Source organism: Bufo bufo, chromosome 2 (genome assembly GCF_905171765.1).
Source record: "Bufo bufo chromosome 2, aBufBuf1.1, whole genome shotgun sequence".
Classification (NCBI taxonomy): domain Eukaryota; kingdom Metazoa; phylum Chordata; class Amphibia; order Anura; family Bufonidae; genus Bufo; species Bufo bufo.
In genome coordinates, this window is record NC_053390.1 from 663,749,038 (window position 1) to 663,768,746 (window position 19,709).

Sequence of the window (19,709 nt, forward strand, 5' to 3'; positions counted from 1 at the left end):
GGATTTCACCGGACATTTTTTACAGATTTTGATTTCAAACTACTTCTCACGCATTCGGGCCCCTAAAATGCCAGGGCAGTATAGCTACCCCACAAGTGACCCCATTTTGGAAAGAAGACACCCCAAGATATTCCATGAGGGGCAGGGAGAGTTCCTAGAATTTTTTATTTTTTGTCACAAGTAAGTGGAAAATTATGATTTTTTTTTTTTTTTTTCTTACAAAGTCTCATATTCCACTAACTTGTGACAAAAAATAAAAACTTCCATGAACTCACTATGCCCATCACGAAATACCTTGGGGTGTCTTCTTTCCAAAATGGGGTCACTTGAGAAATATCTTGGCAAAAGACAACTTTTCCCATTTTTTTTATACAAAGTTGGCATTTGACCGAGATATTTATCGCACCCAGCATGGGTATATGTAAAATGACACCCCAAAACACATTGCCCAACTTCTCCTGAGTACGGCAATACCAGATGTGTGACACTTTTTTGCAGCCTAGGTGGGCAAAGGGGCCCACATTCCAAAGAGCACCTTTCGGATTTCACCGGCCATTTTTTACAGATTTTGATTTCAAACTACTTCTCACGCATTCGGGCCCCTAAAATGCCAGGGCAGTATAACTACCCCACAAGTGACCCCATTTTGGAAAGAAGACACCCCCAGGTATTTCGTGATGGGCATAGTGAGTTCATGGAAGTTTTTATTTTTTGTCACAAGTTAGTGGAATATGAGACTTTGTAAGAAAATAAATAAATAAAAAAATCATAATTTTCCGCTAACTTGTGACAAAAAATAAAAAGTTCTATGAACTCACTATGCCCATCAGCCAATACCTTAGGGTGTCTACTTTCCTGAAATGGGGTCATTTGTGGGGTGTTTGTACTGTCTGGCCATTGTAGAACCTCAGGAAACATGACAGGTGCTCAGAAAGTCAGAGCTGCTTCAAAAAGCGGAAATTCACATTTTTGTACCATAGTTTGTAAACGCTATAACTTTTACCCAAACCATTTTTTTTTTACCCAAACATTTTTTTTTATCAAAGACATGTAGAACAATAAATTTAGAGAAAAATTTATATATGGATGTCGTTTTTTTTGTAAAATTTTACAACTGAAAGTGAAAAATTTCATTTTTTTGCAAAAAAATCGTTAAATTTCGATTAATCACAAAAAAAGTAAAAATGTCAGCAGCAATGAAATACCACCAAATGAAAGCTCTATTAGTGAGAAGAAAAAGAGGTAAAATTCATTTGGGTGGTAAGTTGCATGACCGAGCAATAAACGGTTAAAGTAGTGTAGGTCAGAAGTGTAAAAAGTGGCCTGGTCATTAAGGGTGTTTAAGCTAGGGGGGCTGAGGTGGTTAAATACCTTTGCCAATCAATGGTGGTGTAAATAACCTACCATCCATTGCTATAAGTAACTACTCCAATTATTGAGATGATCTCGGACTGGAACACAGTGACGATAAACAGACAGTGACATAGATACTCGTCATTGTTTAATAATTAACAAGGGCAGAGAGCGAGAACAGCCAGGGGATTGGGTAAAAGTACATGAGCAGCAGCTATAAATACAAGTGCATATTGGGATGTCCAGGTTATTGAAGAAGACATCATTGCATAAACAATGAGTGGCTGTCCATTTATGGGGACGAGGCATCGGTAAGTATTTTCTGTAACAAATATTCGAGGTGTTCGAGGTGATTTGACAACACTGTAAGGAATGATAAACTGTCATCTCTTTAAGGTACACTTTCAGCGAATTATCTCTGGAAGAGAAAAATGGGGAAAACTCACAAGAAGGAATAAATAAAGCCAGCCGAGGAGGACTTGTATATGGGGACTATTTACAAGTATGTGATGCCATATGTAAAATTACATATTTCAGTTTACTATAAACTTAGTCTCCACTTTTGGAATTTATTGATGCATCAAAATAACATAACAACTAAATGGAATAACATAGTAACATAGTTTGTAAGGCTGAAAAAAAACCATCTGTCCATCCAGTTCAGCCGGTTATCCTGAAAAGTTGATGCAGAGGAAGTCAAAAAACTCTCATGAGGTAGAAGCCAATTTTCCTCATTTTAGAGGAGAAAAAATCCTGACTCCAATCAGGCAGTCAGAATGCCTCCCTGGATCAACGACCTTCCCAGAAATCGAGTAACTATAATCTGTAATATTATTACACTCCAGAAATACATCCAGGTTCCTCACCTGAATTCACCATCACCACCTCCTCAGGCAGAGAGTTCCATGGTCTCACTGCTCTTACCGTAAAGAATCCTCTTCTATGTTTGTGTACAAACCTTCTTTCCTCCAGATGCAGAGGATGTCCCCTCGTCACAGTCCTGGGGATAAATAGATGATGTCAGAGATCTCTTATACATAGTTATTAGATCTCCCCTCAGTTGTCTTTTTTTCCAAACTAAATAACCCTAATTTTGATAATCTTTCAGGGTTCTGTAGTTCACTCATTCCAGTTATTACTTGAGGTGCCCTCCTCTAAACCCTCTCCAGCTCTGCCATGACTTTGTTGTGCACAGGATCCCAGAACTGCACACAGTACTCCATGTGTGGTCTGACTAGTGATTTGTAAAGTGTCAGGGCTATGTTCTCATCACGGGCATCTATGCCCCTATGGATGCAACCCATGACCTTATTGGCTTTGGCAGCAGTTGCCTGCCTATCGTCAGGATAGGTCGAATGGAGCACCACCTCCTCATCAAACAGCTTGAGGATAGGTCATTAATATCAATCACTGCACAACCCCTTTAATTCTCTTAGAACACAGGAATGTATGTCATCTAACACTCTGTATTAAATCTGAAATTTTTCCAGTGAATACAGTGGAGAAAAAATATTTAATAAATTTACTTTCTCCTCATCGCCCTCTACAACTGCCTTCTCATCACTCTTTAATGGGCCAACACTTTCAAGCTTAACCTTTTTACCATTTATATGCTTGAAGAACATTTCAGGATTACTTTTACTCTCTTTGGCAATGAGCCGCTCTGTCTCCAGCTTGGCCGCCTTTATCTATCTTTTACATACACAGTCCCTAGTTTAAAAACTCCTTCAACCTTCTAGCCATCTTCTCCCCCAAAACAGCTGTACCTCCCCCATTGAGGTGCACTGCATACCTACGGTATAGTCTGTAGGTAACAGAGAAGAGATTTTTTTAAAGTAAAGTGATCCCTAAATGTATTATTAGCTTTATAAATTTTCACAGCAAGCAAAAATACTAAATATCAATTTTTATTATTTAACTTTTTTTTTTAAGCTTTATAAAGTGTTGGATGCTCAAGAACTACAGAGTGAAAAAAAGGGAAATAAAATCCATGATGAGCACCTTTTCATAGTCACTCATCAAGGTAAGTGGATAATTAAGCTATAGACATAGGCCAGCTCTGCAAAGTAGATCTTGCCATACTCCCACTCTCCATACCTGCGTCTGCTTGGATGAATGTTCATATTTTCTGAACAGAGAGAGAGGGGAGACAGCTGCTACTACTCTTCTAACAGCAATTTATTTCCCAATAGAATTGGTTAGTTGAAACCCAACTTAGTCCTTATCTCCCCGACTTATGCCATTGGGGAGAGTCAGGAGGCCATCAAACACATTAGGTTATCATCTGGTCCTTTCAAAATCAGCGGGTTCAGGAGACATTTAAAGGGGTTGTCCGAGTTATTTTTTTTATTCTTTCTATGTTTCTAACTAGGCAAATGTAACAGCTTTCCAATTAACTCACTTTATCTCCAGTGGCTGGTTTCTCAGATTTCACTGAGGGTCACATGACCTGTGATGTCAGATTCTCTCCCTGCTCTGATAATGTTTGTGCACAAGCCTGAGAGATCTGTACACAAGACGTCACTGTGTTGGCCACGCCCCCCTGCACTGCCAGCTGCTGCTTATTTTACTGCTGTGTTTACTGTGTAGCTGCAGGCAGTGAGGAGACAAATGCTGGGCACAGGAGCTGAAAGAGAAGTTCTGCAGAGCATTGCAGGTAGGGGCAAGATCCTGTGTGTATTAGCAGTGTCATTATACATCTGGGACTTGTAGTTCTACACATACAACATGCTGCTGAGTCTCCCAGCAGGCAGACTTGTCACTCAGGGCAGCACTTGTATTCACTCACTTAGCAGTGTCATTATACAGCTGGGACTTGTAGTCCTACACATATAACATGCTGCTAAGTCTCCACTAATTAACAATTCTAAGACCCATAGCTATGAGGAACGTAATGCGTATCCTGTGGATTTGTTATCAATGTTTACGATGGGAATATTCATTTAAGGGCTCATGCACATGACAATATGTATTTTGTGGTCCACAAAAAACGGGTCTGCAAAAATTACGGATAACGTCCGTGTGCATTCCGTTTTTGGGGAACAGAACAGCTGGCCCCTAATAGAACAGTACTATCCTTGTCCGTAATGAGGACAATAATAGGATATGTTCTTTTTTTTGCGGAACGGAAATACGGACATATGGAAAACGGAATGCACACGGAGTAACTTCGGTTCTTTTTGCAGACCCATTGAAATGAATGGTTCCGCATACGGTCCGTAAAAAAAAGGGAACGGACACGGAAAGAAAATACATTCGTGTCCATGAGCCCTAAGGAAATATGTACACATTGATGTATTGACATTGATATAAATAAGATGTGAAGTTATAGATGCCACCATGAACTTTGGTTACACATACTGCCTTTATCAGGTATATAAGTGAAACTATCAGAGTGATACATGTACAGTGAGGAACAGAAGTACTTGAACACCCTGCGATTTTGCACTCCCACTTAGAAATCATGGAGTGGTCGGAAATTCACATTGTAGGTGCATTCCCACTCTGAGAGACAGAATAAAAAAATAATAATTCAGGAAATCACATGTTATGATTTTTAAAGAATGTATTTGTCTTGCACTGCTGAACATAAGTATTTGAACACCTAAGAAACAGAAAGAATTCTGTCTCTCAAAGACCTGTTACTGTGCCTTTAAAAAGTCCACCTCTACTCAACTCATTAATAAGTAGCACCTGTCTGAGCTCTTTAAAGACACCTGTTCACCTCACAGTCAGTCAGACGCCAACTACTACCATGGTCAAGATCAAAGAGCTGTCATAAGACACCAGAGAAAAAATTGTGGACCTCTACAAGGCTGGAAAGGGCTACGGGGCAATTGCCAAGCAGCTTGGTGAAAATAGATCAACTGTTGGAGCAATTGTTAGAAAATGGAAGGGGCTAAAGGTGACTGTCAGTCTCCCTTGGACTGGGGCTCCATGCAAGATTTCACCACGTGGGGTATCACTGATGATAAGAAAGGTGAGTAATCAGCCCAGAACTACAAGAGAGGAGCTGGTCAATGACATGAAGAGAGCTGGGACCACAGTTTCAAAGGTCACTGTCGGTAGAACACTACGCCGTCATGGTTTCAAATCATGCATTGCACGGAAGGTTCCCCTGCTCAAGTCATCACATGTCCAGGCCCATCTGAAGTTTGCCAATGACTATCTGGATGATCCACAGGAGGCACTGGAGAAAGTCATGTGGTCAGATGAGACCAAAGTAGAACCTTTTGGTCTAAACTTCACTCGTCGTGTTTGGAGAAAAAAGAAGGATGAGTTGCATCCCAAGAACACCATCCCTACTGTGAAGCATGGGGGTGGTAACATCATGCTTTAGCGGTGCTTTTCTGCAAAGGGGACAGGACGACTGCACTGTATTAAGGAGAGGATGAATGGGGCCATTTATTGTGAGATTTTGAGCAACAACCTCTTTCCCAACATGACAACGACCCGAAGCACACAGCCAAGATAACAAAGGAGTGACTCCGTAAGAAGCATATCAAGGTTCTGGAGTGGCCTAGCCAGTCTCCAGACCTAAATCCAATAGAACATCTTTGGAGGGAGCTGAAACTCTGTGTTGCTCAGCGACAGCCTCTAAACCTGACAGATCTAGAGGAGATCTGTGTGGAGGAGTGGGCCAAAATCCCTGTTGCAGTGTGTGCAAACCTGGTCAAGAACTATAAGAAACCTTTGACCTCTATAATTGCAAACAAAGGCTTCTGTACTAAATATTAACACTGATTTTCTCAGGTGTTCACATACTTATGTGATTGCCTGATTTAAAAAAAAAAATTCTGTCTCTCAGAGTGGGGATGCACCTACAATGTGAATTTTAGACCCCCTCCATGATTTCTAAGTGGGAGAACTTGCAAAATCACAGGGTGTTCAAATACTTCTGTTCCTCACTGTATGTAGTTTTGTATCACACCCAGTAAGAAATACACCATTACATGCTACAAGGTATAATGTAGTGAGTACAATGTAAATGTACCACCATTTTTTTCTCCTAATGATATCTGTATATAGTATTGATATTGGTGTGGTTATATAACAGACAGTATGCAGTTTGCATTGACAGTATATGCAATATAGAAAGTATGTCATTTGTAGAAAGAATGTATGTAGCTTTTCTTTAGTAATAACCAACAAACTTTCTACTAAAACAAAATTTACTATAACATTTAACCTGTTATCAACCACATGCTGTAAGTTTATCACTCATGGTCAAGAGCTTAAAGAGGATCTGTCAACAATCCAATGCTTCCCTGAGTATGGCATGCTTTCACCTAGAAACATTCCTCTGTTCTGCAGTAATGTTCCCCGAGATTTCTGGCACTACACATGTCAATCTGAAGTGGCTAGCCACAGTGGAGTGGCTGGTCACTTCTCTTCTTTGCAAAAAGTTTCTCTGTTAGACTACTTTCACACTTGCGTTTTGCTTGATCCGGCAGGGATCAGCAAAATCGCTTCCGTTTCTGATATAACGACCAGCTGGATCAGTTATGACCGGATCCGGTTGTATTATTTTAAAAATAGCAATGACAGATCCGGCATGAATTCCAGTGAAAGTTCATGGGGACGGATCAGTTTTCTATTGTGTCCGAGAAAACGGATCCGTCCCCATTGACTTGCACTGTGTTTCATGCTAGATCCGTTTTGCTCTGCATCCCATGACGGAAAGTTTGCTCTCCGGTATAAGAACGCAACCAAATGGAATGAAATGCATTCAGTTCTGTTCAGTTCAGTTTTGTCCCCATTGACAATGAATGGGGATAAAACGGAAGGGCTTTTCTCCAATATTGAGATCCTCTGCCGGATCTCAATACCGGAAAACTTAAACGCTAGTGTGAAAGTAGCCTTACACTGCAAAACGTAGGAGTGCATATTCATAAGTGGAAGTATACCATGCTCAGTGAAGCAACTAGAATATATATTCTGTAAATATCTCACTGTTTTGGATTGGTGACAGGTCCACTTTAAACCCAGCTTTCTTGCAGGAGCAGTGGAATTGCCTCTTCTCCTGCATCAAGGCCAGAGTAAGTGAGGTGCAGTTGGAAAGCTTGGAGAAAAGACAAAACAACGTATTACTTCTACAAAGAGTATACAGAGTATGGTAAACCATTAGTGCTGCTAAACCCCCACTTGTACAAACTTGCTACCTATAATATGTAAAAACATTTTTTTTCTCTAGCATATGAACTTTGGTTTAAGCAAATACTTTGGGAACTGGATTCTGTCAGAGAAATCTTCCAAAATGGACATGTGAGTTAATAACGTTCTGAATAACATTTTGTCTCACATTATTCATGTACATAGACTAATAATGGGTCAATACACAGTAGATTTTCAGTAGGTTTAGTGACATACCTACAGACAAGTATCCATTATTAATTTCAAGCAACATTTCCTATTATATAAGTTGACACCTACAATCAATGATGAACTGTGATTTGAACCCCCAAAATTATACTGCTGCCTAGACTAGCCAATTCTTTTAGTTTGCCACACCAAAGTTAGCAATATCACTGGAATATTTATTTGTTGGTGCTACTGTACAAATGGGGAGTCAGGACGCTAAGGAAGGCAACAACCCCTTTTCAATTAATATGAATGATATTTCCATTGGGTTAAGTCGTAACATTTAGATTTTAAATACATAAGCAGCAACATGTCACCAGTGATGGTCAGTTCGCAGTGTTCGCCAGCAAACACATGCGGGCTGCCATCTTTAGTAAGGTAGACTCGCCTGTCCGGCGATGCACAGATAAGCCCGTACCTGTGCCTGTATCGGGAGCCGGTCTGAAATCAAATGCAATCACCGGGAGCAGGCAGTTCTGAGAACAGCCGCCGGGGGCCTTCATCGGGCTGTTCTCCGAACTGCCTGCTCCCGGTGACTGCATTTGATTTCAGACCGGCTCCCGTCACAGGCACAGGTAAGGGCTTACCTGTGCATCGCCGGACGGGCGAGTCTACCTTACTAAAGATGGGAGCCCGCATGTGTTCACTGGCGAACAGTGCAAACTGACCATCACTGCATGTCACTACTTTAACCGTCTGTCCACTTTATAGATGGTACGGTGGCTGAGTATTCAGGCATACACCCCTCACACACTTCAATAATGTTATATGGCCAAATGGCTTCCTAGAAAATTGGCCCTAGTGTGTGGCTACAAAGGTTAGATACATAAGATAACAAAATCCCATATGTGATAGAAACAGGTGTGAATGCATTTTCTTAATTGCGCTAAAAGATTTTTAATACCATAATGCACATGTATTTTTGTACAGGTAAGAGATGAAAGAAATATGCTGAAAGTTGTGACTAGGATTAATCGCATTTCCATGATTCTCAAACTATTGGTTGAACAATTCTCAGTTCTAGAAACAATGACCGCCATGGACTTCTTTGATTTCCGGTAAGAACTCAACTCAATGTAGGATGCACCAAGCAATTAAAGGGGTTTCCTGGACTTGAAGGGGTTCTCTGAGAAAAAACGCCTTTTTATCTAATGCATGCAGGATGTCCCAGTAAATATAAAATCCATACTTACCCGCTCCCTGCCACTAAAGTCTTCAATGCTGGCTCCCACATGTCCATGTCCTTGATTGTGTACATGCTTCACTGCAGCCAATAACTGACTTCAGTGGTGATGTGCCATTTGTGGCCATGCTACCCTGAAGCCACTTATTGGCTGCAGTGGCGCATGTGACTATGCCCAAGCAGAGCCGGATGTAAACAAGAACATGGACAAACTCAGTCCCATTCAAATGAATAGAGCTGTGCTAGCTCTGGCACACTGTAGCTTCTTCTATCAACTGATCACAGGATTCAGACCCCTACCGATTTGACATTTATGACCTATACAAACAGTAGGACTTCCTTCAATGGTCAAGTTTTGGAAAGTCCCTTTAAGTGACTGAAATACATAACTATTCAGCAAATCTATACCTTCAGCAGACCACTTGCTAGAAGCAAGGAAATGGTTCTGTACACTCTCATATATTTGAAAAGAACTAGGATCTCGTGTTCAGGATCACACTATAGTAGCCAATGAGGTTAGTCACTACAAAAGGGATCTTTCCCGTGTATAATTGACTATTTGTAATAACATGTGGTGCAGCAACACTGCAGAAGAGCTAAATACTCACAGGCCACTTATCTCAGCAGAAGGCCATTCATGGTAAAAGGGACGGTGCAAGTAAGACAACCCTTTTAATTTTAGCTACAAAGACTAATTTTACACTCTTAGCAATTTTAAAGTAAGGGTTAGACTTCATACATGGAAATGACATTGTATATTTTGTTTCCAAAGAGAATACTTGTCACCTGCATCAGGCTTTCAGAGCTTGCAGTTTCGACTTCTTGAAAATAAAATTGGAGTTCCAGAAAGTCTTCGAGTTCCTTACAACAGACGCCATTATCGTGATAACTTCAAGGGGAAGGAGAATGAATTGCTTCGTAGATCTGAGGAAGAACCTACCCTTCTGGGTCTTTTAGAGGTAAAGTACTAAACACAATATACAGTATGCATAAAACATAAAAATAAGTTAAAAAAAAGTTATTATTATAAGAGCAGCTGAGAAGACTCATTTCTACTTTCTCAACTCAATTATACAACATTTGAACTTGTATGACAATGACAATATATGTTCATTTAAGGCATGGCTGGAACGCACACCTGGCTTGGAAGAAGTTGGTTTCAATTTTTGGGGAAAACTACAGGTCAATATATTTCAAGGATTAGAGGAGGAGCTTCAAAAGGCTAAGGTAACACCAAATCATTTAATCCTTGATTCTGTTAACACTATAAATCGTAGTACTTTTATTTACTTTATATAGAAAAATACTAACTAGACAATCTGATTTTGGTTAAAGGCGTCTACGTAGTTACAGATTGGGAAATTGGGTTTCTTGTAAGGGTACTTTCACAGTTGCGTTGTTAGATTCCGGCAGGCAGTTCCGCCGCCGGCAATCTGTATGCAATCGGATACCATTTGTAGATGGATCCAGATCTGTCTCACAAATGCATTGCAATACCGGATCCGTCTCTCCAGTTGTCATCCAGAAAAACTGATCCGGTATTTATCTTTTTCACATTTTTAAAGGTCTGCGCATGCGCAGACCACAAAACCGGAGCCGTTTTTCCGGAACACTTGTGGCCGGATCCAGCATTAATGCATTTCAATGGCAAGTGTTCTGGAATTTTGGACGGAGAAAATACAGCAGCATGCTGCAGTATTTTCTCCGTCCAAAAAACGTACAGTGGCTGAACTGAAGACATCCTGATGCATACTGAACGGATTGCTCTCCATTCAGAATGCATTAGGATAAAACTGATCAGTTTTCTTCCAATATTGAGCCCTGAGGACGGAACTCAATACCGGAAAAGTTTAATGCAAGTGTGAAAGTACCCCAACACTGCATACAATTACATAGCATACATGAAATACAAGAGGACATTTTAGTATCAAGAAAGACAAATAATTTAAAGGGGTTGTCCGGGTTTGAGGACTTTGTTCCATTAGTACAAGATAGACATATACAGTACAGACCAAAAGTTTGGACACACCTTCTCATTCAAAGAGTTTTCTTTATTTTCATGACTATGAAGGCATCAAAACTATGAATTAACACATGTGGAATTATATACATAACAAACAAGTGTGAAACAACTGAAAATATGTCATATTCTAGGTTCTTCAAAGTAGCCACCTTTTGCTTTAATTACTGCTTTGCACACTCTTGGCATTCTCTTGATGAGCTTCAAGAGGTAGTCCCCTGAAATGGTCTTCCAACAGTCTTGAAGGAGTTCCCAGAGATGCTTAGCACTTGTTGGCCCTTTTGCCTTCACTCTGCGGTCCAGCTCACCCCAAACCATCTCGATTGGGTTCAGGTCCGGTGACTGTGGAGGCCAGGTCATCTGGCGCAGCACCCCATCACTCTCCTTCATGGTCAAATAGCCCTTACTTTCAAAGTTTTCCCAATTTTTCGGCTGACTGACTGACCTTCATTTCTTAAAGTAATGATGGCCACTCGTTTTTCTTTACTTAGCTGCTTTTTTCTTGCCATAATACAAATTCTAACAGTCTATTCAGTAGGACTATCAGCTGTGTATCCACCTGACTTCTCCTCAACGCAACTGATGGTCCCAACCCCATTTATAAGGCAAGAAATCCCACTTATTAAACCTGACAGGGCACACCTGTGAAGTGAAAACCATTTCAGGGGACTACCTCTTGAAGCTCATCAAGAGAATGCCAAGAGTGTGCAAAGCAGTAATCAAAGCAAAAGGTGGCTACTTTGAAGAACCTAGAATATGACATATTTTCAGTTGTTTCACACTTGTTTGTTATGTATATAATTCCACGTGTTAATTCATAGTTTTGATGTCTTCATAGTCATGAAAATAAAGAAAACTCTTTGAATGAGAAGGTGTGTCCAAACTTTTGGTCTGTACTGTATATAACATACATACATGTCCTACCTTTTCCACATGTTTCTGAAGCCCCGTTTTCTTAGACTCTGTGACGTACCGGGTCCCTTGCAGGAGCGCTGAAGCCTCTTCTTCTGGCTGCTCAGGGAGCCCGGTGACGTCACCGGCACTGATGGGCGGGCTGTAGCGCTGCTCTAGCCAGTAAAACGGCTAGCGCAGCGCTAAAGCCCATCCATAAGAGCCGGTGACGTCACCGAACACACTGCCGGGCGGAAGCCTCCACCCGGCAGTGTGTTATTGTAAACAAAAGAGCCTTTGCCCTGCGCGATTTAGTGCAGCGCAAAGGAGAGCATGAACTGCTCCGATTCTCAAGTCAGGGTGGCTGCCTAGGTGAAAATAGAGGTTTGTCCAGGTTCAGCTCTGAACCTGGACAGCCCCTTTAATTTGCAAAACCTGAAGGAAATAAGAGAATGGGGGACGTGATCAAAACCTTTAAATAAGTTAAAGGTTTAAATAAGGATCAGGAGAAAGGTGTTTTACCAAGAAACTAAACACGAGAAGGAGGCACAATCTGAAATTAGTTGGGGGGGAGGGGGGAAATCAGAAGCAATGTCAGAAATTATTATCCTACTGAAAGAGTGGTAGATGCTTGGAACAAACTTCCAGCAGATGTGATAAAAATAAAAAGGTAATAATATAAGGGCAGACTAGATAAACCATGTAATCTTTTTCTGCAGTCATCCTTCTATGTTTCTATGTATCACTCTTCCACATGGATGCAAGGTCCATGAAAACACAAGAAGCTCCATATATATATATAATTAGAGATATCTTATCTGAGTTTTATTTTTCAGATACAAGAAGAGAGTTTAGACATCAATAAGAAATACATTTCTAATGACATTTGGTTATAATTAGGCCAAGCCAGACTCAGAAGACAAAGAAGAACAGCTGGCAGAGCTTCAGAAACAAAAAGAAGTCTTTACAGCTTTGTTTGATGAGAAGCGACACGTACATCTTCTCAGTAAAGGTAAGTACTTATCTAAAACTGAATATATTCTGATTTGCTAAAGGGTTGTTCCAGCTTTTATCAATGTTCAATTTGGCAACAGAGCCCTTATCCTAAAGTAAAAAACTCATTTGTTCCCTGTTGTTCTGTTCCAGTGCTGAGAGTCCGGGTTGACTCATTCTGGTCCGCGGACTGTAAACTTCTAGATGGGGTCACGGGTGCAACTGCAGCCAGTCACTCGCCTCAGCATTGCACCTGAATGGCATATCACTGCGGGGTCGCATGCTGTTTGAGGACACATCACTGCTGAGGCCAGTGATTGCCCACAGCGGCACACATGACCGTGTCAATGTGTGCAAGCTGGGGCCTGGAAGAAGCTGGACCTTAAGAACTTGAACAGAGTGGCATGCAGCAGGTGTGTCCTTTTTAAAAAAAACTTTAGGCTAGCGTTCTACTGGCCTAATTAAAAACTGACATAAAAGCTAGAATGACCCTTTAAGGCCTTTCACACAGCAGTACTTTGGTTAGTATTTTGCTATTAGTATTTAAAAGTCAAAACCAGGACTGCTATTTTTTCTTATACATTTCTTTATGTTCCACTCCTGGTTTTGGCTTTCAAATACTGATGCAAAATAGAGCTTTTGCAACTTTTTGGACTTACTTGCTCAAAATTTTTTGCATTTTTACACCACCCACTCCAGTTTTGAAATGAGCGTGGGAAAGTGGGCATGCTTAGCTATGTTGAATTTCACTCCAGGTTTATCACTGAGACTTAATCTTAAAGTCTTAATCTCACTCCAATAGGAAGATAAATTAGGAAAACTGGAGTAGCTTTTCTAGACAAAAGTGTTAGGTTTAATGATAAGACATGTTTATCAAGCAACATACGACATTTGATAAATGTGGCATAAAGTAACACAGACTCAAGTAAAACTGGCCTCAAATAACACCCTCATGATAAATTCCCTCCTATGACTCCCACAACTCGACTGAAATCTCCAAATGTAGCTACAATAGACATTGGAAGTACGGTATCTTATGTTGTTTACATTAAACAGCACATCGGTAAGAAAAAGTTAGTTTTTAAAGATGATTTCATTTTCATTATATAACTATGCCTTGATCAAATGTTTTGCAGGAGAAAGACGACTGTCATATAAAGCATTAAAAGGGGCTTTAATGATATATTTCTACAGGTATAGTCAAAGAAAGCCAATTCTCAGTATGTTCTCATGTCATTTAAAATGTTGGTCGAATGCTAATTCTATATGTCTTTTTTAAGGGAGGAACCACGGTTCCAGGTTCCATTTCAGCTCCTAACTTCTCTAATGGACATTGATATTTTGATGACCAAATGGAGATGTAAGTAATAAATGTTTTGATGTTTGTGGTCAGATGTAAAGGCCAAAGCTATTTCTCTCTCTATATATTTACATATACTTGTATCAAAAATGTTATCAAAAGTTACAACAACCTGGAACGTTCTCCGTGATGCACAGCTATTTTAAATGTTAAATGTGTTGTCCCTGGTGCTGAACACAGAACTTTGAAGTTATAAACTTTCTGTTCTGATAACTTTTGAACCACGAGAGTTATTGCAAATCTGATTGCATCAATCGATTTCTAAGAAAATTCAGGGCTTCTTTAATATTCTACATGACCTCCTTCCCCTTGGAAAAATTTGCCCTTGATCCACTATGGTGGCTTTCAAGATGGTGGCCATGTTCCAGACATAGCCTAAAAGATAGGCCCCATTACCCATTATTAGCTATGGTATTTAGATATTTAATTTTCTATTTTATTTCTAAAATAAAAGGGTGTCCTCAGACTTTTGACTCACCCTGTATTTTTTTTTTTTACAGATATAGTATAGTCAATGGGAGATATGAAAACCATAGTGGTTCCTATTATAATTTGTAATTTTAAATACACTGTATACTGTAAATGACACCATTTTGCTATCGAATGACACATTCCTTTAAAGGGGTGTTCCTCACTAGACAATCACTTCATGAAAATCTGGCTGATCACTACAGGACTGGGTACTAAAATACTGAACATCGTACATATGGATTAGGAATCTTCAGTTGAACCAGGCATCGCTTCTTAGTTTGAGTTTTTTACATTTCTGAAACATAAGATCCAAAGTATGAAAAAGTGATTTATCCTGACATCTCTGGCATGGTTATTTAGATTATTTTCATGTTGTGCAGAGTTTGTAATCTATGGCTATATGTTCAACAGATAATCATGTCTGCATGGTGCACAGAATGATTGGCAGCAAAGCTGGAACTGGTGGTTCATCGGGCTATCATTATTTGCGCTCGACAGTGAGGTAAGATGATTGTTTGGAAAAAGCAAAAATGGAAGGGTTGAAAAAATTCTAGATATTTATGAGCAATGATAATGCATTGTAAGACAACACTGGGCACAGGATATCAGTACTTTAAAGCTATTTAGGAACACTGCTTAAAGTAGTGATACTAAAGGTATCCCCAGAGCTGGAGTTCCATGTGGGGGATGGAGTAGAGGTGAAAGTCAGGTAAGCCACTGTCCACAAATGGTTCTCCTCTAATCAGTAACAAATACGTAGACAAACAAAGGCATTACTGAATGGAAGAGAAACTCTAAACCTGGCCCCATGCATTGAGGGTTCCCAGATGTCAGGGAAAGCTGGATATCAACACGCCCGATCCTTTAGTTCTCTGGGAGAACAACTGCTGCTGGATATCAACATGCCCAATCTTTCTGTTCTCTGGCAACTGCTTTTCCCCCTCTTCCAATCACAACAAATTTATACTCAGTCAAGTGTATGGGGGGATTTGGAAAGATAGCAGTCAGCCGAACAACTGTTTGGTTGACAGTTATCTTGCCAGTATAAATTTCATCTGGATGATGCAAGTAGTTGAAAGCACCCCAAAATACCAACTTAGAAGGCTATACAGTGGGTGCCCCTAACCGCAAAAAGTCTTATTTATATTGAGGCTCAATATCCATCCTGTCTTAAGCTGCTTAAGCAATAGCTGTTTGGCCGAATGCTTTCTCTCCTGACTTCCTACCAGCTTTTCCATGCTAATTTGGTTCAGCCGAACATGTCTAAGTATTTTATGCAGAGAGCAGGTAAAGTTGCCACCAGACACCTCTCCCAGGAGAACAAATATTAATTTTGCCGCCCAACCCTTGTCTCGCCTGACATCAACTGTTGTGGGGAGTTGGGAGCTTCCCATACACATTTGGACGGGTTTAGCTAATAAAAGACTAATGTGTATGGCAGGCTTTAGTCCTTCTTTCACACAGATGCAGTTTGTTAAAATGGTGCAGTGTGAAGCAGGGCATGGCATTCTGAGCAGACGGTTTTCCTTACCCTAAGAATTCTCAGCCTGGAACTCAGAACAGAAGAGACATTTGTACTGCTGTTGTAAGGCTCTGAATCTAAATAATACTGGTTTGATTCACTGACAGAAGTGGAGATCTTGAAAATGGTGGGGCTTGAAACAAAATATATTAAGGTTGCATAAAGGAGTTGTCCAAGATATTTCATCAATCTAGTAAACTCCCAGAAGCCTGTCAAAATGGTCAACAATCTTATACTTAACCCAGTGCAATTCAACACTGATCTCCTCCATCCTTCTCCCCTGGCTGCAATCAGCGACAGACTATTGTGGCTGCAGCTATTTACTGGCCTCAACAGTGTAGGGCACATGACACACCCCTGGCAGTTTAATGAAATAATAGAAAAATAATTGAATAACCCCTTTAACTTTTTATTACATAACAATTAAAGGGCTATCCAGGATTTGTATATTGGTGGCTTATTCTCAGAATAGGTCATCAATGTCTAATCGGTGGGGGTCTGACATCTGCCACTCACACCAATCATCTGTTTAAAGAGACCTAGGCCTATTCATTTGAATGGGACTGAGCAGCGCTTAGGCCATGTGACTAATGGACGCAGTCTCTTCAAATGGCTGATTGTCATGACCCCCTCCGATCAGATATTGATGACCTATTCTGAGGATAAGCCATCAATAGAAAAATCCCAGACAACCCCTTTAAGCTTTATTTACATAAGACATGTATGTTTCATGGTGACAAACAAATCATCTGAAATGGTATCATTTATTGATATTGTGTAGTGGATGGAACTGGTTACTGCAGCTCTGCTCCCACTGAAACTACCCCAGCACAGTTGATTGGCTGGAGTTCAAGGTGTGAGACCCCTGCCGATCAGATATTGATCGCCTATTCTGAGATTAGGTCATCAATATAAAAATAACAGAAAACCCCTTTAAGAACATTTGCCAGACATGATTTTGAGTAGCAGAAACATTATAAAATGATCATATTAAACATGTCTCTTTCTTCCACAGTGACAGATACAAAGTCTTTGTTGATCTGTTCAACCTCTCAACATTTTTGGTGCCAAGACACTGGGTACCTCGACTTAACCCAAGCATCCACAAATTCTTGTACACTGCAGAATGCTGTGACAGCTCATATTTCAGCAGTGATGACTCAGATTAAAATTTCTGTATTTAGTATATGATTTAAAGTAATATAAACCATTATATATTATATAAAATAATGTAATATACTTAAGCATTTATTTTCATTGTATGGTCTTAAACAAGGCAAGCATTAATTTAATTATATGTACAAACTTTATAGTATTCAATATTATAGACACTTTTGTAGATAAGAGATAATGTAGTAAACAGATTTGTGGAGTACACGACTAATAGTTGTCCTGTGGACAGATCCTCCCACCTGTGGATCTCTGCAGCTCCTCTAGAGTGACCATGGCTGCTACTCTAATTAGTGCTCTCCTTGCCTGGGCTGTCAGTTTAGATGTACAGCCATGTCTTGGTAAGTTTGCAGTTGTGACATACTCCTTCCATTTTGGGATGATGTATTGAACAGGGATAAAAAAAAAAATTAAACCTATTCCTGCTTTATTCTTCTCCACAACTTTATCCCCGGCCTGTGTGGTGTCTTCCTTGGTTTTCATGATGATGTTTGATCAGTGTTCGCTAACAAACCTCTGAGGCCTTCACAGAATAGCTGTAGTTATACTGAGACTAAATTACACTAGGTGGACTCTATTTACTAATTAGCTGACTTCTGAAGGCAATTGGTCACACTGGATTTTATTTAGGGGCATCAGAGTACAGGAGGCTGAATAGAAATGCACTTCACGCTTTTCAGTTTTGTATTTATTAAAAATGTTGAAAACCATGCATCATTTTCTTTTTACTTCACACATACTTGCTACTGGGTTGATCTATCACATAAAATCCCAATAAAATACATTTAAGCTAGTGGGCGTAATGTGAAAAAATGTTGAAAACTTCAAGGGGTATGAATACTTTTTCAATGCACTGTATACTTTATTAATGGATTTTGCCTTTCTACCAAAGACATAGGCACCTTTGGATAAGCAGAAACATTAGAAAATGACCATAATTAACATGTCACTTTCTTCTACAGTGACAGATACAACATTTTTGTTGATCTGTATTAATTCTAAAGCGCATAGGAGAGCTGAAGTTCAGGTGTTTTTGTTTAGTGGAAAAGGTATGGCTCTCGGAAGGCAGTAATTGAAGGGCCACGAAACTTTTGTAAAAACAAAAAAAAAGGCTCTTGCACACAAACGTATTTTTGGTCCAAATTTTTTGCGGGTCAGATACGTACCCATTCACTTCAATCAATCAAAAGATGCAGACACCACACCTTGTCCTGTCTGCATCTGTATGTCCATTCCTTGGCACATGCAAAAATATAGAACATGTCCTATTCTTGTCCACATTAGGGACAACGACAGAACAGCTCTATTATGGGCCAGATGTTCCGTTCATTAAAATGCGGAACGCACATGACCGTTATTTGTGTTTTGCGGATCCGTATGCATTAGCCCTAATAGGAAGAATCTCAGGGCGATCTGCTTCTGCTTGGGTTTTTGAGCGTTTGGAGTATGGATCCCATATACTTTCTATGGATCCTTACTTCAAATGAGCAAAAAGCCTCGCATAGGCGATGAAAGTTTTTACAATGGTTCAGGTACACTTTTTAAAAATTTGCAGCGTCCTGAAGGTGCAATGGTTAAAGGGTATCTGTCAGCAGCAGATATATACCTACAGATGGCCTTTCGGTTCGCCCGGCGGTTCGCAGCGAACTTTGCACGTTCCCAATTCGCCGAACATGCGAACATATGGCAATATTGGTGCCCGCCATATTCTTTTACATTGTAAAGAACTTTGATCCATGACACATCCATCAGGTGGTACAGGACAACCAATTGAGACATTTCAGCACATGGACATACCCCCTACCTTATAAATAAACCTGATTTGGCTGCCATTTTACATTCAGTATTTTGCCAGTGTAGGGAGAGGTTGCTGTGTGGAGCAGGGACAGACTGTTAGGGACACAAAACGCTAGCTAATAGGGCAACAAAAGTCCTTTAAGGACTGGTATAGGTGTGCTATCGATAGGTGTGACATACTGAGGGGTATAATATACTTATAATATACTTTCTAACATAGAAAGTATATCATAGTGCAATTGTATTGTGCAGCAGTTGTGTGCGGTTCTGCTGCGAAACTGCAGCCTCACAGAGTGTCAAACGCTATTGGAACAAATAATTTCTACTGGTGTGATTTACCAGTTGCCCCCCCCCCAAAAACTGATTGAGGCAGGGGTGTTATATACCTTCTTCCACAAATACTGCTCTTCCATAGGGACTTTTGTCACAGGGTCATTTTGAAAATGACAGCAAGAGGCAGGCCATTCCGCAGCTGTGGTAGGGGTTGGGCAGGTGCACCAGGCCGGAGCCTAAGTGGGAAGTTTCAGAAGGTGCGTGCGATTATTTCCAAGGATGCACCAGACTTGGTTGAGTGGCTCACTCAGCCTTC

General features: G+C 40.3%; 1 protein-coding gene across 1 annotated transcript; it reads left to right on the forward strand.

The window, feature by feature from the left end:
- The first annotated feature begins 1,541 nt into the window (after positions 1-1,541).
- On the forward strand, positions 1,542-17,807 carry TDO2 (tryptophan 2,3-dioxygenase). Its single transcript, XM_040418581.1, has 12 exons — positions 1,542-1,664; positions 1,750-1,855; positions 3,286-3,376; positions 7,547-7,617; positions 8,644-8,771; positions 9,669-9,855; positions 10,016-10,123; positions 12,708-12,819; positions 13,937-13,994; positions 14,081-14,160; positions 15,043-15,133; positions 17,169-17,807. The coding sequence occupies exons 1-12, from the start codon at positions 1,630-1,632 to the stop codon at positions 17,320-17,322; spliced, it is 1,221 nt and encodes a 406-aa protein (XP_040274515.1). The 5' UTR covers positions 1,542-1,629; the 3' UTR covers positions 17,323-17,807.
- The last annotated feature ends 1,902 nt before the right edge of the window (positions 17,808-19,709 follow it).

Bases quoted from the DNA above. Each gene is read 5' to 3' on its own strand.
- TDO2 (XM_040418581.1), top strand. From the start codon at position 1,630: ATGAGTGGCTGTCCATTTATGGGGACGAGGCATCG. The intron at 13,995-14,080 runs GTATAGTCAAAG...GTCTTTTTTAAG, and splicing joins TTAATGATATATTTCTACAG to GGAGGAACCACGGTTCCAGG. The intron at 15,134-17,168 runs GTAAGATGATTG...TTTCTTCCACAG, and splicing joins TATTTGCGCTCGACAGTGAG to TGACAGATACAAAGTCTTTG.